At 39.7% G+C, this 26,407-nt stretch overlaps 2 protein-coding genes across 3 annotated transcripts in view; one reads left to right on the top strand and one right to left on the bottom strand.

The window, feature by feature from the left end:
* LOC117968552 (GTPase IMAP family member 8-like) overlaps positions 1-26,407 on the top strand; it is a 424,412-nt gene that overhangs the window by 380,693 nt on the left and 17,312 nt on the right. The gene's annotated exons all lie outside the window — the stretch shown is intronic.
* Positions 14,708-20,828, bottom strand: LOC131723038 (GTPase IMAP family member 9-like). 2 transcript variants are annotated; one of them, XM_059016352.1, is made up of 3 exons: positions 20,653-20,824; positions 17,001-17,078; positions 14,708-16,646 (listed from the first exon to the last, which is right to left on the bottom strand). In XM_059016352.1, coding segments are annotated over exons 2-3 (876 nt in total). In that variant the 5' UTR covers positions 17,002-17,078; positions 20,653-20,824; the 3' UTR covers positions 14,708-15,771. The 2 variants fall into 2 exon arrangements, with proteins under 2 accessions (XP_058872335.1, XP_058872336.1); XM_059016353.1 differs by lacking the exon at positions 17,001-17,078 and having other exon boundaries at positions 20,653-20,828.

The raw sequence follows: 26,407 nt of genomic DNA, 5'->3' as shown, positions 1-26,407 counted from the left end.
GGAACGCATACGAAAGGGTAATGAATTGGACAGTAGGAGTTGTAAACAGACAAAAGAAATATAAAAATGAAAATAAGTGCTGTACGATTTGATGGAGCATGTCAGAATTGTGGTAAAATGGGACATAAAAGGTCAGATTGCAAACAGGGGCAGAAGCCTAAATGTGACAATTGTGGTAATCTCGGGCATAGACGCGTTGATTGTTTCATTATAGGACCAAGTAAAAGAACTGGACAACCCACACAGTCAGCTAAAGTGAAAGCACACAGTCAAGGAACAGACCCTCTGTCTCTAGGCAACGAAAAGGCTGACAAGCAGCTGTGTCAGTAGATATATTTGTCATACTTGCACAGATAGAAAGAGAATGCATTGATGTAAATAAATAAATAAATAAATAAATAAAAAAGGGACAGACGAAGGGACAGGTTGGGTGCCAACGGTTCTATTAATGATCCAGGCAAGAAACAGCAGTCTATTATAGACACACAAAATAGACACAAGGAGGGTAAAGAGATGTCAATGGTTTGGTTAATACATAGTGCTGATGGTGACACAAACTAGTGTAGCAGTGAAGCTCCCACATGGGGTTAAGTGAGTACATTGAACACAGACCAAACGGTACCACCGCGTGGATACATCTCAATTTGAATTTGCTGACACTGAATACCCCGAAACTAATGGCATATCTCTTTCCACAGACAGCGGGAGCAGCAACGGACAATAACATGATTTGTGTTCCAGGTATCATGTCATTCCAGTCGGAGAGGATTCCACACCTCTGGGCGTGGAACGAGGCGTGTACAGAGAGACAAGCTTTTGGGGCCCCCTGGAAGAACTGCACGTGAATCCTTAGACAACAACAGGGTAATGGATGGAAACAAAGACCACTTCCCTTCGAGAGTGACATAGAGGGAACGTGGCAACCTGTGCGTTTGATAAGCCAGAATAATACAATGACTCCAGCACAGTTTGAACAATGTCCTACTTGTCCTACTTGTGATATAACAGTGGGAGGGGTCCAGTATGAGTCAATATGCAACCGAACTGTAAGCAGTAACGCATCATTGGAGGTGGACTGTCTCTGGACGACAAAAACTATACTAAACAGTGACAACAGGAGCAAACTAATGTGGGGGTGCATCCACGATAATTATAATTGGACATGTGTTAATGTGACAGGGCAAAGGATAGCGCACAGTGTGTGTAACGGTACTTGGGAAAATACAGGGTATATGGGAGGTCTGAGAGCTACAGTTCCACTCCACTCAATGTCCCCCGTTAATGCCCTCTCCCCCAGACAGGTTGCTAGCTGTGGGGAGGGCAAAACCATTTGTGATGGGAGTAACCTGGTTGCAAATGTTGGTAAGAATAAACATTGAAGATATCAAACGCCAATACACCAAAAGGTGTGGTGAGTTTAGACTATTAACTAAAATATTGAATAAAACCTTAAATCATGAATTGGATACTTACCAACATAACGCAGGTGGCCGTAAGAGGAGGGGTCTGATTGACAACATTGCTGGGTGGTTCGGGGCTGTGAATTCAGGTCTCAATTCCATAGATAATATACAGCAGGACAATGAAAACCATGGCCAGTTTCTGAAAACAGGCAGTGCCATTCAGAAATTGGCCATGGCTGAACAAATGACTGGTGAAAGACGGTTGACGCAATAATTGAAGATGTGAATTTAACAGCTTGGAGAGAACAGATGTTACGTGGAATAGCCAAGACCGGATACTGATATGTACTGAACGATGTGATGAAGATATTTGTTTTATTTTAATAGTGCCACATACCACCAGTCGGGTCCACCACAGTACCGGGATAACGGTCAGTAGCCTAGGGGTAGTAATTGGAACACGGGTTATAGTCCCACAAATAACATGGGTTGATCAGCGTGCCCAAAATGCCACCCTGTACTTCAAGGCCACTGAGTGTATTGAATTTGGTGATGCTGTTCTATGTGACCATGCTGGAAGCACTAACCTGTCAATGCAATTGATGGAAGCAACTGTACACCCAAAGCTAGGGTATGAAAGATGCACTCAGATGAGAAATGGAACATGGTGTGAAATCACCTCAAGCATGGGGGTAGGAAGTAGCGGCCAGGTATGCCTCATGTCGCCAGCTGTGTGTTTTCACCCGCAGGGTATTGTGACTGTGGGACACCTGAGCATGCACCCCACTCTACCTATTAACATCACAGGCATTATCGAAGATGCTGAAGAATGGATGAAGACAATTAATCATACAGGTATGCTGATGGCATTGGCACACATTAACGCAGCTTATGGACGTTCACTCAAGAGTAGTGATAGCTAGAGTGCAAGCGTCGCTGGCGGGCAACACTGGTCAACTGATATTAGCAGACGCCCGATCATGCGGGTGGGGTATCCTATGTGGATTAGCTGGAGAAAGTGCTGGAGTGGACTGGGCTGACTAGTGGAATGTGGTGGGACATGTGTCCTTGCTTATTTCATTATTGGTATTGCTTATTGCTATGTTATTCTGTTATTTGAAATATGTGCTTAAGAAACAAAAGAGATTACTTACAGGGCTAGCCAATGAAGTATTGTGTTCCCGCATACGGGGCTATCAACCACTGAAACAGGATGATACAACTCAAGTTTAGTGGTGTTAATAGCATTAATGCTTCTGATTACTTGTATTAAAAAGCTCTGTACCAAAGTCTTGGATAATGCCTTAACTATGCCTCTGCTCACCACTGAAGGTCAGTGTAATGATGGTGATGACACTGATCATTTTAGTGAAATGGCTGATGATGTAATGTAATTTCCTGCATCATGGTTGTAATTTAATTACAAAAGGAGGGAGTGTGAGGGGAATAATTACATTCTATGCTTTTTATTGATGTCTGTATTAGGTCTCTGGGACTTATAGAACTTGAGATATATCATTTTAAGTGGTTTGTGTTTTATGAAGTATTTAGTTTCATATTAGGGATAAAATTGTTGCTGTGCATGTGTTTTTTTCTTTTCTCTTAGCAGGTGCCGGCAACAACCTTATAAGCAATGGAAATGTTTTAACTGCGAGTTAGAAAGAGGAAGCTCTCTTTATTTTGTAACAGCAAGCTGCATCCGTGACACTTCGGTCTCATCTTAATCTTGTAAGCTGTTGCTATCCGACGTATATTGAGTTAAGCTTCTGTGATTGGCTCGCAATAACTATAGGTTGCAAGGCATATATTATGTTTACTGACTCTGCGTAGTCAGAACTCTACTCAATGTTTTTCTAACACCACATGTGTTGAGAGTGTTCTCGGGTTTGCAAACCATTAAACTTATTTACTCAATTTTGTCTGTTCTACTGAGTCTCTATTACAGGGAGTGATATTAAAACTTCCACGACAAGACAAATCTGATTAAAACTAAACAAGTTTGAATGACAAATTCGGCAACATTGTCGAGTTTTGTAATTAAACGGACTGTGTTGTATAGCGTTATGCTGATTTTGAAAAACAAAATGTTAAAAACAGGGTTTAGTGCAAGTGACAAAACCGTTTTTCTTTACACACACTAAATAATATATGACGCACACGCAAGCATGCTCTCTCTCACAAACACACACACAAACACACACACACACACAGACACACAGAGACAGACAGACAGACACACACACACTCAAAAATTATCGGGCCCGTGAGCAGAAAACTAGTTATTTATTGAAGAGCAGCATGGGCTGCAGTGTGGAGTAGTGGTTAGGGTTCTGGACTCTTGACCGGAGGGTCGTGGGTTCAATCCCAGGTGGGGGACACTGCTGCTGTACTAAAAAAAATAACAACAACGATAATAATTGTACATCTTGTTGCAGTTTCAACACATGGTTTGTCTTTGTTGTGTAAAAAGCTGTCCATATGCAGAAACTGCTCGTGCTGCATCCACAGAGTTTGGTGGAATTGACAAAAAACAGCGTGCAATTTTTGCCATGTTTCAGAATCTGACTTCATACCTCAGCCAGAAATCACCAATATTTACATTTTTCACAGTAGGCAGTCAAATACGTGAAATCGTGACTTTTCCGCTGCCTTATACAACGAAACACTATTGATCCGTCTCATGCAGCATCTGTGGAGTAGCGGTTAGAGCACTTTGTTCTTGACTGGGTTCAATCACGTGGGGGACACATTGCTGCTTTATCTAGATTGGTCCAGTAAAAAACCTGACTGTATAAATGGGTAATTGTATGTCACAATTGTAAGTTGGCCAGGATAAGTGTGTCTGCTAAAATAATAATAATAATAATATGCGTGTTTGGTTGGTACTTGGATGGGAGACTGCCTGGCAATACCAGATACTTCAAACTTTTCTTTGAAGTTTTACATGTTAGCTGGTGTGGTTCAGGGGGCGTGGAGCTGGGGGCTTCTAATCTTCTAATCTCCCAATTTTCTAATTTCCTGTTAATTAGCATCTATTTTCTATTTAAGCCCTGATCACCTGCACCTTTTCTGTCTAGTGTTTCGTTTTTGAATCCTGACTGGTAGTGTTACGCATTACTCCGAGAAAAAAAAAAAAAAACATTTACGAAGACCATCATTTCAACAAGATTAAATACGTTCAGTCTTACCTGCTTCCAAATGGAAAAGCTTTCAGCCTATGCCTTTCCTTCCGACTCAAACGAGTTCCTGCCCACGACCCCTCCACCGGTCTGTCTCTGTCAGGCATCCCATTCCTCGTCCCGGTCCATGACCGCACCAGCCCCGCCAGTCAACCTTGCTTCCTCCCGGCTTTCAGCTAGGCAAGAGCGGGGCTTAAAGCGCGGTTCCGCTAGCCAGCCCCCACCGCAGCTCCACTATAAAGATTGGACGACACCCAAGCCGCTGAAAGTACTCTTTGAAAAGTCCATTCCCATCCCCGTTGGCGGAGATCGCATGTCCCTATTTCTTACCTATTGTGAAGCTTTGTCAGCCGAGCCAATTTTTCCCCCCCGCTTGCAAGCTTCGGCCATCAGTCCCTCCTCTCCTGCTACTCTCTCAGTTCCTGTTCCTGCTGCACATATGCAAGACCCTGCTCACGCAGCCCAGCTCCACCCGCCGGCACAGGCAGCGCAGCCACAGCATCTGCCGCCGCAGTCACTCACCTCGCCCATCCCCTCCTCCAGCGGCGCCCCTCAGGTCACGTTTAATCAGCTGCAAACTCTGCTCCAGCCCATTATAGACTCTCAGCTAGCCCTCAGCGCCTGTCTTGACAAACTGGAGAATCCTTCTTTGGCTCCACCTGCCTTCAGTTCCAGCACTCCTGCTTATACTTCTGGTACGTCCTCTTCAGTACCTCCCGTTGCTCTTCCAGAGTTCAACCTCTCCTCAGCCACTGTAGCAAGTTCCTCTTCTCCCCGTGCTATTACCAGCCATTCTATTTCTCCAAAAATCAGGAAGCTAATAATTGAAGGCAAGGATGTTAATCTCGTTTCTATTCTCATTGCTTTTTCTGAGTTTTTAGATCACAGAGTGGTTGACTGTGGAGACGTTTCAGTCACTCTAAAGTCCCGCGACCCACGTCTTCAAAAAAACCTTTCCGTGGGAGAATTCGTCCTCGCTTTCTCCATCTATCATGACATTCTCTGTTCTGTTTATCCACACAGATTACAGGAGCTAAATCAGTATCTCTTCCTGGTTGTCGAATTGTCTGTGCGCTATGGAGGCACCTTGTTCTATCAATACCACCGTGCCTTCTCAGCCAAAGCTGCTGCCACCCTCTCAGCTGACAACCGTATTGCGGTTTGGTCCCGTTCCAACCCAGATCTTTTCACCCGCATCTTCAACGGAATTTGTGCCAACGCCTGCAGCGCATGCGCCTCCACAGCGCACTCCTCTCACTTATGCCCTAAGGCAGCAGCTAGTTCTCTTCAACCCATTCCTCATCCCTTGCCTTCTCTTCTCAGTTCAAGACATCTTGCCCCTGCTTCCATCCATGCTTCAGCTCCACCCACCAGATCTCAAGCCCAAGATGTCTATGGCCATCCCATCAAGTTTTCAGGTGGCAGGCAAATATGCAATAACTTTAATTCTTCTGTCTGCTTCAAACGCTCCTGCAAGAACCTCCATGTCTGCAGCTTCTGCAACGATGCCCACTCCCGGTCCATATGTCCTCTTACAGCTAAGTGACAATCAAAGTTACTTTAGGTTTTTACTCCTATCAACGTTCCGGCTCTCGCTAATGCGCTTCAAAATCATCCAGACAAGGCGTTCGTCTCCTATCCAATTAGTGGACTTACAAATGGCTTCTTCACTGGCATTTCTCACGTTCCTTCCGAGTCTCACATCTGTCAAAACCTCCGTTCTGCCATTGCAGAGCCACAAGTCGTCAGTTCCCTTCTCCAAGCCGAAGTCGACAAAGCCTTCATGGTCGGTCCCTTTGCAGCACCCCCCTTCACTACCTTTCGCATTAATCCCATAGTCATCTCTACCTTCAAGTATTCTGGCAAGAAACGCCTTATCATTGATCTATACGCTCCTCGGGGCGGTTACACACGCAGCATTAACTCCCTCATTTCAAGCGAGGAGTTCGCTCTTCACTACATTAAGCGCTCAGACGCCATTCATTTCATCAAAATTGCAGGTCACGGAGCCTGGCTTGCCAAAGCCGATATCTCTGATGCATTCAAGGTCATGCCTATTCATCCTTCCCTCCGTCACCTTTTCAGAGTCTGTTGGGCAGACAAGTTCTATTTCTCCACCCAGCTCACCTTCAGTTGCCGCAGTAGCCCAAAAATATTCGATTCCTTGTCAGAAGCCATCTGCTGGATTTTGCTCAACTCCTATCATGTTTCCTTCCTCCTCCATCTAATGGATGACTTTTTGCTTATTTCCCCCCCTTCAGATCCTCCAGCCCAAGCAATTAATCATCTTAAGACCATCGTCTCCTTAGTTGGTGTCCCTCTTTCTCAAGAGAAAACCATCGGCCCTGTTAACTCCCTGGAATTCCTCGGCATTACACTCAATAACGTGAAATTCGAAGCCAGCCTGCCTCCTGCCAAACTCCAACGCTTACTCTCACTCATTAACAGTTTTCAGATCTCTTTCATTCAGAAGAGGGACCTCCTGTCTTTCCTCGGTCATATTAATTTTGCCATCCGCATCATTCATCAGGGTAGAACATTTATTTCACGTCTCCTAGTCCTCTCATCAACTGTCAAGAATATGAATTCTCACGTGAAAATCTCAGCAGAAGCCAGAAAAGACATAAAGATGTGGATCAATCTCTTTACTAACTGGAATGGTTTCTCTCTATTTTATGACGACTTCATTTCAGCCCCTCATGACCTTGCCCTCTTCACTGATGCCTCATCCATCGGATTCAGCGGGTTCCTCACTCCTGAATGATTCTCCAGCACTTGGCCCCCTGAAATTCAGCTCCTTCCTCCTCAAGAGAAATCTACGGCTCTCCTAGAAATTTATCCAATCGTAGTGGCCGCTGTCCTCTGGGGTCACCAATTGTCAAGAAAATCAATCCTTTTCTTCAGCGATAACAAACCCACAGTACACATCATCAACAAAGGACGTTCTTCATCCCCCCTCATTATGCGCCTGCTCTGTCATCTCATATGGTCTTCTGTATCTCTCAATTTCCTAATACAAGCCCGCCATCTTCCTGGTACCCATAATAATGCTGCTGATGCTCTCTCTCGCCTACAGGTATCCAAGTTCCGTCAGCTGGTTCCATCTGCCTCCCCAAACCCCCTCCAGACCCCACAGTTTCATCAGCTGCTTCTAGACTGAACTCTACCCTCCGCAACCTCCTTTAATCTGCTCAAAACTACATGTCTACAGCCCTCGCCCCTTCTTCAAGAGCTTCTTATTCTACGGCCTGGTCAGCATTCCTAACCTTCTGTGCTCATAATCGTATCCACCCTATTCCCTTCAATCAAGACTGGATCCTGGCCTTCATCATCCATGCTAAGGAATCTCTCCATCTTTCCCCAGCATCCATTAAATCTTACATTTCAGGAATCCAATATCACTACCGCATCATGTCCGTGCCTTCACCCATCATCCTCTCCATACCAGTTGTTCATCTGACTCTCCGCGGAATCTTCAAAAGCTCCCCTCCTGCTGCATCTTCCCGCCTGCCTATATCAACAGACATCCTCCATTCTCTCATCTCTACTCTTCGGAAAGGTTGCTTCCCCCCCTATGAAGATCTCCTAATGGAGACCATCTGCCTCACAGCCTTCTTCGGCTTCCTCAGAAGCTCAGAATTCACAGTTCCTTCAGCTTCAAGCTTCCCTGCAGCGGGTATTCGTCTATGTGACCTCTCTTGCATTTCCAAATCCTATTTCATAATTCGGCTGCGTACCTCAAAGACAGATCAACTCTGGCGTGGTCAGTTCATCCAGCTCTCAAGGATTGAATCTTCTATCTGCCCTTTCTCAGCAATGTCAAAATATCTCTCCATCAGGAAATCCCCCCCCCTGGACCCTCTATTCATCGATTCCTCTCACTCTATTATTACTCGTCACTGGTTCTCAGCCCACCTCTCCACCCTCCTCTCCAGAGCAGGCCTCCCTCCTCAGCTTTATTCTCCCCATTCATTTCGTATAGGCGCAGCTACCTCCGCTGCAAGGGCCAGCATCAACCACAGCCTGATCAAGACCATGGGCCGCTGGTCCTCTTCCGCAGTAGATTCTTACGGTCATTCTTCTCCCTCCGATATAGTTGTAGCCCATTTTAAAATTGCTAGCATGCCCGGATTGGGGGCTACCTGTTCGCCGGGGCCACCAGAGGTTTTCCCCCAATAGCTTCAAGGGGGTTTTTTCCTCTCCACTGAGCGGCAGGTATACACATAATCACAGCTACTAATAATCACTAACCATCTCTCTGTTTGTCTCATTTGTCCTTCCGATCTTTTGTTTATGTTATGCGTTGGCATGTGCTGTCTCTCGTTTTCTTCACGGTGTGGGAATTTTCATGAGGTGCCGGTGGTCCATCCTTTGGGGGGCAAGTGAGTCTCACTTCCCCGACCTCAGGGTTAGGCATCTGCCTCCCTTACCTTCAGGGGGGTTCTCACCATGTTAGTCAGAGCGGACCCCCGGCCAAAATCTGTCCTGTCGCAGCTCCTGCGCTTATCTTACCTCTCTCGAGGCTCTGCTCTGTACTGCCTCTCAGGACGTGGCCACTCATGCTGAGTTCCATACTAACTTCTATGCTTTGTCCTTATTTCAGGTCCCAGGCAGCGTGACGTCTCGGCCTATCAGGGGTTACGAGCGCCTCTTACAGAAGTCTCAGATGCTGGGTAACTCTCCCATCTCCTCTCGAGTGGCGGCTCTCCGAGTCATAACCCTCATTTGTGTTTTCGGTTGCTGGGTCCTCTGCCCCTGGAATGTGTCGGCATCATCGCCCTCAGTCAGCGACCTCTTTTATATCCTGTCTTCAGTTGCTGGGTCCTTCGCCCCTGAGATGTGTCGGCATCATCGCCCTCAGTCAGCGACCATCTTTTCTATCCCGTTTTGGTTGCTGGGTCCTCTGCCCTCTCAGTCAGTGACCACTTTCTGTCCTACTAACTGCTCCTTTCTGCCTCTTCTGCCTCATCCTTCACCCCAGCTCACGCCCCGTGAATTGTATTATTAAAAAATAGTAGATTAAACAGCAAAAATGAGCTGATTTACTTTTAATTTATTGAAATGGACCGCAAAGGGTAGTAATCGCTATTGAAATAATTGTATAAGAGAAGTTATATTTATTTATTTATTTCACGCCTCCACCCGCTGTTTTAATTGCATTTGGATCATTCCAGACACCACTTGATACGTGAGCGCAACAGACTCAGCAATGCATTGATCATTAATACATTTTAAAAACACACAACATCAAAGTCACAGCATGCATTATATTCGGGCCGGGACATTTCAATTTGATGAGAATAAGCAGAGTGTGACATTAATAGAAATGACATTAAATTTGACTGTATTATGGCTACGTCTGTCTTCTTTTCATACACTGTAAAACACAAGCCTGAAGTTCGCTTATTCGCCAGCTTCTTATTCGCAAGCTTTTAAGTGCATAAATGTATTTGTCTACGTTGAAGAAGTAACCTTGCATTTAAAGGGTTAAATCACTTTGGGCCGCCGATTTCTCTGCCAGAACCTGACAAGGGGCAACCCCTCTGCAAGCTACACCTGTATTTAGCCTGGCCCAGTGTGGTTTACTGGGGAAGAACAGCGGGTAAATATGCCACATATGCCAATCGCTCAGCTTCTGATTCGCTATTTAAGTATCTATGTTGAATAAGTACAGAAATCGGCGGCACAAAGTGATTTAACCCTTTAAATGCAAGGCTTTTTCCAGCAAAAAAAGCTGTGCAATTTGCATATGCGGCATGTTTGCCCTCTGTTTTGCCCTAGTAAACCACATTGGGCCTGGCTAAATACAGGTGTAGCTTACAGAGGGGGTGCCCCTCGACAGGTACCTGCAGAGAAATCAGTGGCCCAACGTGATTTAACACGTTAAATGCAAGGCTACTTATTCAACATAGATACATAAAGAGTGAATAAGATGCTGAGCGATTGGCATATGTGGCATATTTACCCGCTGTTCTTCCCCAGTAAAACACGTTGGGCAGGGCTAAATACAAGTGGGGCTTGCAGAGGGGGAGGCTGTTGTCAGGTACTGGCAGAGAAATCGGTGGACCAAAGTGATTTAACCAGTTAAATTCAAGGCTACTTCTTCAACATAGACAAATACATTTATGCACTAAAAGCTGAGCGAATCAGAAGCTGGCGAATAAGAAGCTGGTGAATAAGAAGCCAACTTTAGCCTCGTCTGTAAAACCACAGACGTGTGAAACGTTTGTATGTAAATGGAATGTGTGTATTGTAAAAAAGTGCTCCATTCCTAAACAGCAGTGTTTATCCTCATTATACCTGGACTCTTGACCGGAGGGTTGTGGGTTCAATCCCAGGTGAGGGACACTGCTATTGTACCCTTGAACAAGGTATTTTACCTAGATTCAGTATAAACAACTGGATAAATTGGTAATTGTATGTAAACATAATATGATATCATTGTGACAATTGTAACTTGCCCTGGATAAGGGTGTCTGCTAAAAAATAAATAATAATGCAATCTGCTGAACTATTTGCATTTGACTTGATATTTGTATATTCTGAAATATAAGAATTTGCATTTGAATTTCAAATCATGGGAAAGCTTAAAAAATATTTCAATTTTAAACACTTTTCAATAATAATGATCATAATAAAGTAGAGAGACTTTTCAGTATTGCTGGTAAAGTTGATTAACCTGAAAGGCTGCAAACTAAAGGATACTTTTAATAACTTCATGTTTATTAAACATAACAAGTAAAAATAATAATTGTGCAAGGCACACATACAGTATATAAATATATACATATATCTCATAAATATACATATATATATACTCCACTTTATCGCTCCACTTGAAATGATCTTTATATGACTTGAAGTGACTAAGACACACTCACCGAGACACACACACTGAGAAACACACACACTACAACACACACAGTCTCAGTGTATGTGAGTGTGTCTCAGTGTGTGAGTGTGTGTCTCAGTCACTTCAAGTCATACAAAGAGCATTTCCAGTTGTTTGAACTTGCAACATGACGTTCTTGAAGAGCACATGACCTTAGCCCGCTGTGCCACTGCGCATTTCAAGTGGAGCAAAGCGGTCAAAGAAAGGCGCCAAGTTAGAAGCAAGAATTGTGTGAATCTTGGGCCCCAGCACCTTTCCAAGTGTGCCTATTTGCTTGATGCTTGACAAGATTGGCCTAATTGCTTCTCCTAACTTGGGCTTTTGTGTTTGATATCACCCCTTTAAACGGCTGTTGCGTTTTTCTAACTTGTTTTTTTGCATTGACAATGTTTTTGTTATAGATAATAATACACAAATACAAATCGTACATAAATAATAACAGGGGCGGGCACCTTGTCACAAGGACCTTTGAACCTACCCACATAACAACATTACTGGGGAGTTGGTTCCAGACTCCCACAATTCTCTGTGTAAAAAAGTGCCTCCTATTTTCTGTTCTGAATGCCCCTTTATCTAATCTCCATTTGTGACCCCTTGTCCTTGTTTCTTTTTCAGGTTGAAAAAGTCCCCTGGGTCGACATTGTCAATACCTTTTAGGATTTTGAATGCTTGAATCAGATCGCCTCGTAGTCTTCTTTGTTCAAGACTGAATAGATTCAATTCTTTTAGCCAGTCTGCTTACGACATGCCTTTTAAACCCGGGATAATTCTGGTTGCTCTTCTTTGCACTCTTTCTAGAGCAGCAATATCCTTTTTGTAGCAAGGTGACTGGAACTGAACACAATATTCTAGGTGAGGTCTTACTAATGCATTGTATAGTTTTAACATTACTTCCCTTGATTTAAATTCAACAATCCTCACAATATATCCGAGCAACTTGTTGGCCTTTTTTATAGCTTCCCCACATTGTCTAGAGCAGGGCTGTCAAACTCGGTTCCTGGAGGGCCGCAGTGTCTTCTGGCTTTCGTTCCTCCCGAGCTCTCAGTAACTTAATTGGTCTAATTATTCATTAACTGAACACATTTAACACTTCTCTTCAGGCCTCAAAATGGTTCACAGGTCGTGTACCTTGAATCATGTGCATTTTTAAAACCATCAACTGTAAAAGACCTGGAAAATATTAAATATCTCAAATTCAACAAATAATTAGCTCAATTATGTTAATTGAGAGCTTAAGTTGGAATGAAAACCAGAAGACCCTGCGACCCTCGAGGGCTGGAGTTTGACACCCCTGGTCTAGATGAAGACATTTCTGAGTCAACATAAACTCCTAGGATTTTTCATAGTTCCCTTCTTCAATTTCACTATCTCACATATGATATTTATAATGCACATTTGTATTGCCTGCATGCAATACTTTGCACTTTTCTTTATTATTATTATTATTATTATTATTATTTATTTCTTAGCAGACGCCCTTATCCAGGGCGACTTACAATCGTAAGCAAATACATTTCAAAAATTAATTAATTTAGCAGATGCTTTTATCCAAAGCTATTTACATACAGGCCAACGGCAGTGCCCCACCCGGGAATCGAACCTCAAACACTTGGTTGCAAGTCTGGAATCCTAACCACCACTCTACACTGCCATGTGTCTGCCCAATTCCGAATGCTGTCTAGATCATTTAGAATGACCTTTGCTGCTGTAAAAGTGTTTGCCGCCACTCCTATTTTGTGTACTCTGCAAATTTAACAAGTTTGCTTACTATACCAGAATCTAAATCATTAATGTTGATTAGGTACAGCAGAGGGCTTAATACTGATCCCTGTAGTACACCACTGGTTACTTCACTCCATTTTGAGGTTTCTCCTCTAATCAGTACTTTGTTTTCCTCATGTTAACCACTCCCTAATCCATGTGCATGCATTTCCTTGAATCCCTGCTGTGTTCAGATTGAGAATTAATCTTTTATGTGGGACTTTGTCAAAAGCTTTCTGGAAATCTAAATAAACCATGTTGTATGCTTTGCAATTGTTACGTCTGACAGAAGGTCCTTTTTCACATTAACTTAAGGTGGCTGACAATACAGCAAAGGGTCATGTGAGGAGGAGTATGAAAATATGGTTTTCTGAGAAACAGACAAACTACCAAGTGAAACAGACAAATGAAATGTGTACATATGGGGTCTCATGATCAAACATTATATGACCTTTAGATTTAAAAGCTATTGATTGAAATACTTTAAAATAATAAGTTTGGTATACATATAAAAACTGTTTTTATTGATCATATTGTATGACAGGAATTAAGGCTAACACACATGAGGGATTATATTAAAGAAGGGAGGTCAATTTGTGTTTTTATTTTCCAATTAAAGTGTGTTTAATACATGAGTTGCTTTGTAAAGATTAACTAGTCTGCTGTGAAGATTAAGTTGTTAAGGATGTTTTAAAATAACATGCAAGGTTGTAAAGTGAAGTGAAATGCAGCTGTCTAAAAATCATGGGCCATATTGATTGGCATGCATATCTCTTGCCAGTCCTATGGTTATTTTTAGTCGCTTGTTCATAAACCATGTATATCTCTGCACTTGTATGTGCATTTCTAGATTGTTTATTGAAAACCTGGTGTCTGAAGTACAGACAGCTTTCTACACTTGCTCTTACCTACAGACATACAGCTTGCTCTGGTAATAAAGGCTGTATAAAGCCCCCCCTTGTATTTATTTATTTTTGCAAGGGGCCCCCACAATTGCTTGATCTTATCCTTTCCCATTACTAGTAGTGGAACTATTACAAAACCCTAGTACAAGACCCCTATAACTCTTAAGAAAATAAGAACTAAATAAATATCAATGTGAGTAACACAGTTTCTAAATACTTTTTTTTCAACTTGAGTTTAAAACAGGAACCATTTTATGTGGCCTTTAAATAGAAGCACATTGCAATATAAAACGATACGGCCTGAAAATCAATTTGGTAGGAATCATAAATCAGCATCTTAAGTTCTAAGTTCACTGGCTTCAGCTTTGTCTCAATATACCAAGCTTGCTGTCGTATACAAAGAACTGCAGTTTCCCGGATCCGAGGGAGTTCTATCCCTTTTGTAAATAATTTTTTCCTATTTGTAAACAAAGTTAGCGCAGAAAAGATTGAGAAAGCTGTGTTGTTTAGAAGCAGGTAGCAACAATCGCTAAGGAAGTAAGGAAGGCACTAAAAAGCCAGGAAACATTTTTAATCAACAAATAAAACACACTTTATTTAATAAACACAAATAGAAAAATTGCCACCTGAATTTTAATGAAAATGCATGATATTACATTTATAATATTCTGATGTGTCTGAAATGATGTTAAAGTGTAGCAGAATAAAAAATAACATTACCTGCTTCTCATTTTTAATGAATATTATCTACTACTATTATTATTCCTGCTTAAACATATATATTCCTATTGTTTATATGAAACGATAAAGTCTGAGAGTCCTTAGCGGGAAACATACCTCAACATTAAAGTTTAAATGTATATTCTTTATGTTACACATAGATTTCAATTAACTTTCTAATTCACCTTATCATGTGTGTTTTGTTTATTATTAACAACGTAATTACAGTTTAACAAAATCCAGTCTCATTACCTTAAAAAAATACTGATTCTATGACCAGCATTGGGATGGCGCTTGTGTTGGAATGTGTGTGCTCTTTAAAGGTATCTTAAAGTTCCTCCTTAGTTTAACTGGTTGGACTCGCACCATTTAACAGAAATCCTGTACCTTTTTTATATTGAGGACAAAATTAACTCGCTTTAAATTTTGGTCTTTCTTTAAAAAACTGAAAAAAGTTTTAATAGTTTAATGGTAGTCAGTGTGGTCATGGGATTAATTTAGTTGGAACTGCACCATTTCCAGCGCTCCAGTAAAGTGTGTTATCCTACTGTGTATAGTCACCGCAGGGCGATATTAACCATGGTGTCAACACACACATGCAAACCAGCTGTTAGTCTCAAGGAAGGCTTCTATACTTGTGATTACATTAAAAGCAGTGTGAGGGTGACAATATGAAACACAATCCAGTTATTTGTTCAGCATTTTATTATATTAAAGTACACATATTATCACTTCAAACAGCTTCCCACCATAATAAAGCTAATGGTGGTTGTGTACTTGTCAAAGCCCACCCCTAAATCACAATATAAATGTATAATTAAACCATGCATTTCGTTTGGAGGACACATTTACACTCCTGTCACACATGGAAACCTGGCGCAAGAATGTAAAATCGAGAGAAATCCACTACACTATGATACACAGCAGGATTCCACTTTCTGTGGTTGTTTTAGATGTTCTGCCATACATTTCATATTATCTTCATTTGTTTTCTTCATTTGTTCCACCATCATGGTCATTTGCTTCATATGCGCCTCCTGCATCTTTGCTATTATCTCATTTGCTACATTCGCCTGTTTTAACTTTTCTGCGTCCTCTTCATTCTTCTTCCTAAGCTCTTCAATTTCCTTCTGGTGCCTCGCTTCATCTGCCTTTCTTTTCTCCTCCATCTCGTACAAATCATTGGAGAAGCATCCACCGTTTATTTTCACCATGTTCTCTACTTTCTCCAGAAGTACTTTGGCCTGCTCCTGATCCTTAAGGTCTTTTCCATTGATCGCATGAAACCTGTTCCCACACGACTCTACCAGCTGCTTGAGGTTCTTGTCAGCATTTTTAAGAAACTCCTCAATTGTCTGGCCATCGTCATCCAGACAATCCCTGTGTGTGAAAAGCACCATCATGTATTTCGAAGCGCTTTTACCGAAAACCTCCTGGATTATCTGCACAGTTTTTTGCTCTTCCTCAGTGTATCGACCCAGCTTCAGCACCAGGAGGAAAGCGTGGGGTCCCGGCGAGGACTTCTGAATGCATTTCACAATCTCACTTACAATTTCCACATTGGAGAGCTTTGTGTCAAACAAGCCTGGAGTGTCGACCACAACAACACGTCTCTCTGCAACTTCTCCTTCTCCCCTCGCACAGTCCTTTGTTACTGAGGAGTCGCTGAATGAAGATTTAAACTCCCTCTTGGCCAGGAGTGCATTTCCTGCTGCACTCTTTCCAACGCCAGTCTTTCCAACCAGCACCAGCCTCAGAGTGTTCAGGTCACCTGTGTTGTCAGACACTGCAAAAAAAGTTATTTCTATGGATTAAAAAAAAATTATTCCACTAAACTGCTGTAAAATACTTGACTAATATTATACAAACAATTTAAATACCTCATTGTCTGAGCTTTTCACTTTAGCTGCTTAATAGCTAAGTCATTGATTCCATTTTCCTGAGAATTATATTTCTCATGATCTCGACCAAACGACTTGTACTGTTGAAATTCGAAGATAAATTAACTCAGGAAAACAGAAGTAATGACTTCAGTTTTCACGAGATCCTGCGCTAAATGATGTCAAGATCACGAGAATTTTTTTTTTTCAATGATTTAATGGAAGAATATTGACATTTCCAAAGAAGTAATTGAACTTACTGTTAAGAGCTTTTTATATTTCTTCTCTGGACTGGTTGTTCCAGTTCTTTGTGTTGCCTTTATTTCTGTCTTTCTTTGCTGTACAGAAATATAAATATATATATATATATAGATATAGATATAGATATATTAAATATTCTGAACTATTATAGCATGCTTGAGAAAACAAAGATAAAGTCTACAAAAATTCATAGCAAATACATAAATCAATCCTAATATGAAGTATAAACATGAGACATTACATGATAACAAGGTGTCTCATATGGAGTGCCAAACAGGCAATATATCAACTGAGATGTACAGTACTGTGCAAAAGTTTTAGGCAGGTGTGAAAAAATGCTGATTTTTCTTCTGTTCACTCACATTGCATTTAGTTAATTGATAAATATAATCTATTAACATGTCTATTTTTGAAAGCATTCTTACTTTACAGCATTTTTTCACACCTGCCTAAAACTTTTGCACAGTACTCTATATACATCAATGTTTGATATATATAGATTGATATTTGATTATATATATATATATATATATATATATATATATATATATATATATATATATATATATATTATACACAAACACACACAGTGCCTTGCAAAAGTATTCAGACCCCTGACCAATTCTCTCATATTACTGAATTACAAATGGTACATTGAAATTTCGTTCTGTTTGATATTTTATTTTAACACTGAAACTCAAAATCAATTATTGTAAGGTGACATTAGTTATGTTGGGAAATATTTTTAAGAAAAATAAAAAACTGAAATATCATGCTTGATTAAGTATTCAATCCCTGTGCTGTGGAAGCTCCCAGTTTACACCGATGAAAGAAATTGCCCTAACGAGGACACAATTACCTTACCCTTGGCATCCACCTGTGAACCACTAAAGTTGCTGTCACATTTTCTGGATAAAAACCCCACTGTTGAAGGATCATTGGTAAGGCTGTGAATCTGAAGGAAAATGAAGACCAAAGAGCATTCTACAGAAGTTAGAGATAAAGTAATACAAATGCATAGATTAGGGAAGGATACAAAATAATATCCAAGTGTTTGGATATCCCAGTGAGCACAGTTGGATCAAATATCAGGAAGTGGAAGCTGCATCACACCACCCAGGCACTGCCAAGAAAAGGCCATCCCTCAAAACTCAGCGCTCAAACAAGAAGGAGACTTGTGAGAGAAGCCACAGAGAGGCCAACAATCACTTTGAAGGAGCTACAGAGTTCAATGGCTGGGAGTGGAGTAATGGTGCACCAGTCAACCCTATCAAGAGCTCTGCAAAACACGGGCCTGTATGGGAGGGTGGCAAGAAAGAAGCCGTTACTCAAAAAGTACCATCTGAAAGCACATCTGGAGTTTGCCAGAAAGTGACCCAGCTGCGATGTGGGAAAAGGTTTTGTGGTCAGATGAGACCAAGATAGAGCTTTTTGGCCAAAACTCAAAGCGCTATGTGTGGCGCAAACCTAACACTGCCCATGACTCAAGACACACTATCCCTACAGTGAAGTATGGTGGTGGCAGCATCATGCTGTGGGGATGTTTCTCATCAGCAGGGACTGGGCATCTTGTTAAAATTGAAGGAAGAATGGATGGAGCAAAATACAGGAAAATACTGCAAGAGAACCTGCTTCAGTCCACTAAAAAACTGAAGCTTGGGAAGAAATTCATCTTTCAGCAGAACAATGATCCCAAGCACAAGGCCAAAGCAACATTGGAGTGGCTCAAGAACAAAAAGGTGAATGTCCTACAGTGGCCCAGTCAAAGTCCTGATCTCAATCCCATTGAGAATCTGTGGCACTATTTGAAAATTGCGGTCCACAAGTGTCGTCCAACCAACCTGAACAACCTGGAGCAAATCTGCCAAGAAGAATGGGACAAAATCACTCCGACACTGTATACAAAGCTGGTACATACTTACTCCAAAAGACTTAAAGCTGTTATTGCTGCGAAAGGAGGCTCTACCAAATATTAATGTTTGTGGGTTGAATACTTATGCAAGCAAGATATTTCAGTTTTTTATTTTTCTTAAAAATATTTCCCAACATAAAACCAATGTCACCTTACAATAATTGATTTTGAGTTTCAGTGTTTTAAAATAAAATATCAAACAGAACAAAATTTCAATATACCATTTGTAATATGAGAGAATTGGTCAGGGGTCTGAATACTTCTGCAAGGCACTGTATATAATTTATAATATATATATATATATATATATATATATATATATATATATATATATATATATATATATATATATATATATACACATATATATACATATATATATATATACACACACACACACACACACACACACACACACATCATTGTTTGATATATATGGATTGATGTTTGCTATATACGATTGATGATTGTTGGTATATATACATCAATGTTTGATATATGTGTATTGACTTGGAGCAGGCACATTGTTAGTAAGCTCAGCGGGGTGGGTCCTGATACTTATTTTTGTAATACATGTAGCCTAACATTCTTTTAATCAAAGCGTTATTAAAATTGTACATTTTTTAAATGAAAAAATAAATATATACCGGTATATTACTTTGAATTAGGCTTTCCGTTGGACTACTAAGGGGCTTTTGACTTTATCTCCTAAACTGTAATGGAGTGTTGCGTACACACTGTTTGTGAACCGCTGCATAGCGTGTGTGTATATATTATATATATTCTAATACAAGGTAAAATCAATATAATGCAAGAGCTCATTTTTGTGCTTCATTTGTCTTTTTAATGTTTCTTTGTTTTTTTCGTGCTGAATCACACCTGGCTTCAGATGGAGAGTATTTGCATACTATTGCGATTGAATATCGACAAACAGATGTTTTTGGGTTTTTTTTTTTGACGCTATGCAGCGGTTCACAAATACTGAACGCAACACTCCTATTATTCATTAGAGATTAGGAGGTAAAGTCGAGAGCCCCTTAGTAGTCCAACTGAAAGCCTAATTCAAAATATACCGGTATATATTTATTTTTTCAATAAAAAATATACAATTTGAATAACGCTTTGGTTAAAATGAATGTTAGGCTACATGTATTACAAAAATAAGTAAGTATCAGGACCCAGCTGAGCTTACTAACAATGTGCCTGCTCCAAGTCAATACATCAGACATTGATGTATATATACCAACAACCATCAATCTATATCTATCTATCTATCTATCTATCTATCTATCTATCTATCTATCTATCTATCTATATCAAATATCAATCTATATATAGCAAACATTGATGTATATATATATCAAATATGAATCCATATATATATATATATATATGTGTGTGTGTGTGTGTGTGTGTGTGTATATATATATATATATATATATATATATATATATATATATATATATATATATATATATATCAAAGTTGATATATTGCCTGTTTGGCACCCCATAAAATTATAAATAGATAGATAGATAAATAGATAGATATGACGTTCCAAGCTCCAACTAGAATCTTTAACCCGTCACCCTTATTCTTATACATACACTACAAAAATACTCTTGTTATTCTAATTGTTCATTATTCATTCTTATTAAACTAAATAGGTTTCGAATCGTGGTTATTACGTTCTTCTAATAAAAAAAACAAACAAATACAATTGCTGTACAAATACTCACTTTAACAGCAGCTGTGCTCCCTTGTCTTTTTCTGATACAGTGCTATAAAACGCTAGCTGTTCTTTCCTTTTATAATGTTCTGTGGTTAGTTCGAGCGCCGCCCACTTCAGGTTGATGCGCAGTAAAAATATTAGGATGACAGTGTATGTAAAAAATGAAAGGTAGCCTCATGGATAGCTTACCTAACTTGAATTAATTATAGAAAATGCAACCGTGATCAGTTTTAGTCATTCTTTCACACTTGTTAGACTATACTCAGTGTTGACGATGACGTGAAACTGGCTTTTGCCGTGCTCTCCTCAGCAGCAAGTGCAATGCTTGCTGAGGTTTGGCCGGCTGTTGTGTTGTGGCGCTTCTCCCTCTCGCGCTGGGGACAGCGGGGCTGCAAATATGCCCTTAGGTAACCAAATGAGTTGCTTCAATTTAACCAAAACAATGTCCAAATAATACACAGCGCTCTGCCTCCTTTCCAGTCCAAGCTTCACTGCAATACAGAGCTGAGAAATAACATTAAAACTGAGCAATTTATTCAACAAATCCACATTTCCAAATAAAAACTACTGGGAAATGCTCACAGAGCAAAATTAAGGGCGTATAGGCTACTGACAGTGCGAGTCATAAACACAGCCAGTGTTTCTCATTATTATTTTATTATTATTTATTTCTTAGCAGACGCCCTTATCCAGGGCGACTTACAATCGCAAGCAAATACAAATACATTCAAGTGTTACAATACAAGTTATACACTATATATTTCAAATAAATTAATATTTTTACAGTGCCTGTGTCACGGGTGATAATCGGTTGGGGTTGTGAACATTATGTTGCATATTTATTATATTAGTATTTGTTTGTATTTATTTTGCACTTGTTTGGTATTGCAACGAACAAAAAGCTGCGGATGATCTCGTGGTTAGTACTTCAGGACTATACCAAACTAGTACGCTAGTTAGCACTAATTGCAACGAACGAAGAACTTCCAGATAGTCCCCAGGTACGGATTAAAAATGTCCCAATAGCAATGATGACTGCTGCCCCCTAGTGGTTGCTGATATACGGTACTATCAAACTCTTTAGACTGCATAGAAGTTACCAAACTCACTCAAATTAAAACGAGAAACATCATTAAATTCACGTTTTCTGAAACCATTAATAAAACCGATATCAAATATAGAATACAGAATATTTTTAGCAGAGCTTTCAATTTTTATTAAGTCATGAAATAAACAGAACTATTCGTTTTTATTAGTCACTGCTTTGAAATCATGGAGGTGGATATTGTCTTTATCCTACTGGATTGGATATTAAGACGTCTCCTTTATAAGTGTGCCTCCCTTGTGGTTTGCACCCAATCATTGGTAGGTTTGTTACACTGATATTAGGATCCAAATGATCTATGCATGTCATTTTCATGACAAAGGTAACAACAGATTAACACATTACTACATTTATAGGATGTAAGGAAAACAAAGTGTGTTCAGTGTGTAATGCAAAGGAACAATGATTCTTTAAATTACGTTTATTAAAATTGAGTTTTACTTTGGGTTGATTTTTGAGTTCCAGATTTTTTTATATTATTTGAAGTTTGATATTTTTTTTAACTCGACAATTTATAGTTCTCAAGTGTTACTCTGTCTCGAATAAATGTAAGTTGCATACATTGTGACTTAATTTAAAATGATTCTCAGAAAACCATGTTCATGTATTTAATATGGGCTAATTTTTCGAAGCTTTACATAAATCGTCCCTAGCATATTATTTTCAGAATGGAGGAACACACCCCATAAATATGGGGCGCCAAGTGTAAAAAAATAAAATTAAAACAAAATTTCAAGTCAATATGACAATTAAATCTGGAAACCACAGTCTTTAGATTTATTTATTTTATTATTTATTTTTTTTTACACTTGGCGAGACAACATTTAGCCTAGCTGACAGGTTTATTCTGGGAACTAACAAATACATCCGTGAATACAATACATGGAACTTGAATCTTTATTTTACACTTGGCATCAACATTTAGCTAACAGATACATCTAAAATATACGCTCTTTCAGCATTTTAAAGCAAGTTAAATCAGATCTAAACAGCTCGGATTTAGGTACGTGTAGTCTTACGTTGTTTCTTATTTGTTTCAGATAGAAATTGCGCCATTACGATTTGCAGTAAAATATTGACCCAAGGTTTCTTGTTATCAATACGTTCTACTTCATAATGATATGCGATCCTCTTTCGTTTGGTTTTAACATATTATAAAATTATACTGTTTATAACTTCAGGTAATCATATTTAACACCTGACCAAATACTAAATGTAAGTAAGTATGATTAAAGACGTTTGCTCGGCGAATCAAAAGACACTTCTGCTTCCTCGTGCGTTCATTGCGTGTGCATGAAGGGCAGGGGACTGGCTTGTGGGCGGCACTGGTCTGTTTTGTTTAAAAGGCACGGAGGAAGAACTGGAGAGCTACATTGCAACGCAGCATTACTGAAGACAGCAAGCATGGACACGACTACAGGCGAGTACATTTTAACATCGCGAATAAACCCAAACTGTATATTGCGGAAACCATAGCTGGGACATATGGTGGTAGATATTGGGTTTGTTGTTACAGTAATCATGCCTTTAAAAGGAAAATACAAGAAATTGCGTCTTTTCATCAAAGTGCTAGGGTTCAAAGAAGTTGTAATTCTAAAAACCGACAGTCACCTGTTTTATGTATAGGCAACATTAAAGTTGTTCCTATCGATTTAAAATACGCTATGTGGCTAGTTTCTACATGCGTACGATGTCTTATTGGGCAAGTACGACGTTGGGAGCAGAATATACGATAGAAGTAGCGTTTCTAACGTATTACCTGTCGTATTCCACTTACACCAATTTATCTGTCATTTACCTCATTGAACTTTGAGAAACATGGCTGCTCTAATTTGTGCTCTATATTTAAGACATATAAGCTGACCATTACAGCGACCAGAGGGCATCGGAAGATGTGTGCGCAGTATCTTTGACGTGGTTTCTGATCAGGATATTACAGTGAACCGCTTGAAGAGAGAGGATATGTGACAGACGTCTCCAATATTGCAATGACTAAACTGGAGCTCGGTTCAATATTGAGAACTTGTAACTACAAATACGATAGGTCTTTCGATCAGTTATCCCCTGTTTCTATAGTCCAGTCAATACGACTGGTCGGCTTACAAATCGTACCCCATCAAATGCAAATACATGAACCACGCAACACAAGGAATGCATTTGAATGGTCTTGGAAATTAAATTAGTGATTTAGCAGACGCCGATTAACAAATCATTTCTTACACGAGATACAAATAGGTTTAAGTGACCTAACGCCACATTTTAATGTATGCTCTTTATATAATTGTATATATTCCTATGTAATATACACGTTTGGAACTGCATCATAAACACAGCAGTGTGTTCCTAATAGTTATTTAAGTCGAATTTAATATTGAACTACATAATCATATGTTGGAACACATGCGACACATTTATATATATATATATATATATATATATATATATATATATATATATATATATATATATATATATATATATATATATATATATATATATATCTTTATAAACGAGCCTAATTAAGGCAATTGTGTATTGTGTTAGACAAACCAGAAAGGAAAATCAGTAATAACATCTGCAGAAACCGCAACAAAAATAAAAATAAACATTATACTAACAGAGCTCGCTTACAGATACTGCTACAAGATGTACACCTTAAAGACAGTATGTATGTGTATATATATATATATATATATATATATATATATATATATATATATATATATATATATATATATATATAATATACACAGCCGTATAATGTTTTCCTCAAAGAAGAATAAAAGGACTGAATATTGCACAAAAAACAAATGCTGCTAGCGGACTAACATGGGATGAAACAGCCAGCGGCCCCCTCACCCGCACCCTCGGCAGAAGAGAGGGTCACTGTAATGTCTTAATCAATTTCAGTTTTCAAAGTTGTTTATTTATAGCGCCTTTCATACACCTCAAAGCGCTTTATAGGTCTGAGAAATAAATATGCATATGTACTGTGCCTTTTTATCAATGCCTCGTTCCGAGTATTGGAGCCCATGTTTGAGACGTTCGGTGTAGACTCAGAGGGAGGTCGTATGTGTTACTGCTCCTCTCCTCATTTAATTTAGACAATTTTGTGCAGCTGCTGAAAACTGCCACAAGCTGTGCTTTTGTCTACACCTAGCGGAGAGCCACATTTTCCAACACTTGCCAAGTTTGTCATTAATAGATTGACTTTGCCTAATAGAGGGATTCTCAAACTCGGTCCTAGGACCCCTTGTGTCTTCTGGTTTTCATTCCAACCGAGCTCATTTTAAACGTTGAAAGATGGGGGATGCCAGATAATAGGCTATAGCTGTATACCATAATAATAATAATAATAATAATACGACGACTAGCAAACTCTTCGTTTCAAAGACTTCCAATAAATAATGACAAACGCACACCAAATGTACACTGTGGAAAAAGAGGAGTGTTGGGTAGTACGTTTTTTTAAAAAAAATTTTAGCCTGCTGGGGAAAATTAAAACGTTATCCATTTTATTATATTTTAAAAAGAGAATAAAAACAGCACGCAAAGATTACGTGTATTCAAATCTCCGTGCCTCCTGCCTCCTAGCTGCGCGTGCACGTGATGTGAAACAAAACAAGGAGGCGTTCCGCAGAGAGCCGAAGGGGGGCGAGGGGTGCAGAAATCCCAGGGGATGCAGGATATTTCAGCACCGGTGTAGTGTTAGAAAGTGGTACACATACCAAAATACGACCCATGTAATGTCAACAAGTGGTATTTTGTCAGATTTTGGTACATGTGCAATCAATTGCGATCTGATGGGTGTTTCGCTAATTTGTGAAGAGGGTACATTTTTAGCTTTCTAATGAGTGCTTTGCATAAGTGGTACGTAAGTGTAACCCTTTCTGGACCAAGCATTTTTCAGTGGGATGCTCCCCCAGGACCTGGCATTTTTTGGCTGTATAAATTAGTTTTTTACAGTAGCGTCTTGGAAATGGTGACCTTTTTTTGAGAACACCTCTGGGGAACATTAAAGTACTTCAGAAACCATAGAAACTTTTCTTTCTTAACTATTTTTTTTAATGTAAAGTATTTATGTATTCTGCTTAGATACACAGATCAAAACATGTTATTCTATGACCCAAAGGACACTACAATACTTGCTGAAAGCTTAGTTGAGAAATACTTGTTTGGGCAAATTACAAGACATTGTTTCACCCGAGTGATTGCAATGACGTAATACGTTTATTCTCAGTGTCTTTAATATTATTATTTATATCTTAGCAGACGCCCTTATCCAGGGCGACTTACAATTGTTTCAAGATATCACATTATTTTTTTTTTACATACAATTACATTATTTTTTACACAGTTACCTATTTATACAGTTGGCTTTTTACTGGAGTAATCCAGGTAAAGTACTTTGCTTAAGGGCACAACAGCAGAGTCCCCCACCTGGGATTGAACCCACAACCCTCCGGTCAAGAGTCCAGGTATAATGAGGATAAACACTGCTGTTTAGGAATGGAGCACTTTTTTACAATACACACATTCCATTTACATACAAACGTTTCACACGTCTGTGGTTTTACAGACGAGGCTGAAGTTGGCTTCTTATTCACCAGCTTCTTATTCGCCAGCTTCTTATTCGCCAGCTTCTGATTCGCTCAGC

The sequence above is a fragment of the Acipenser ruthenus genome, chromosome 52 (genome assembly GCF_902713425.1).
Source record: "Acipenser ruthenus chromosome 52, fAciRut3.2 maternal haplotype, whole genome shotgun sequence".
Lineage (NCBI taxonomy): Eukaryota > Metazoa > Chordata > Actinopteri > Acipenseriformes > Acipenseridae > Acipenser > Acipenser ruthenus.
The sequence above is the reverse complement of the archived record's forward strand: the minus strand, read 5'-3'. Positions and strand labels throughout refer to the sequence as shown.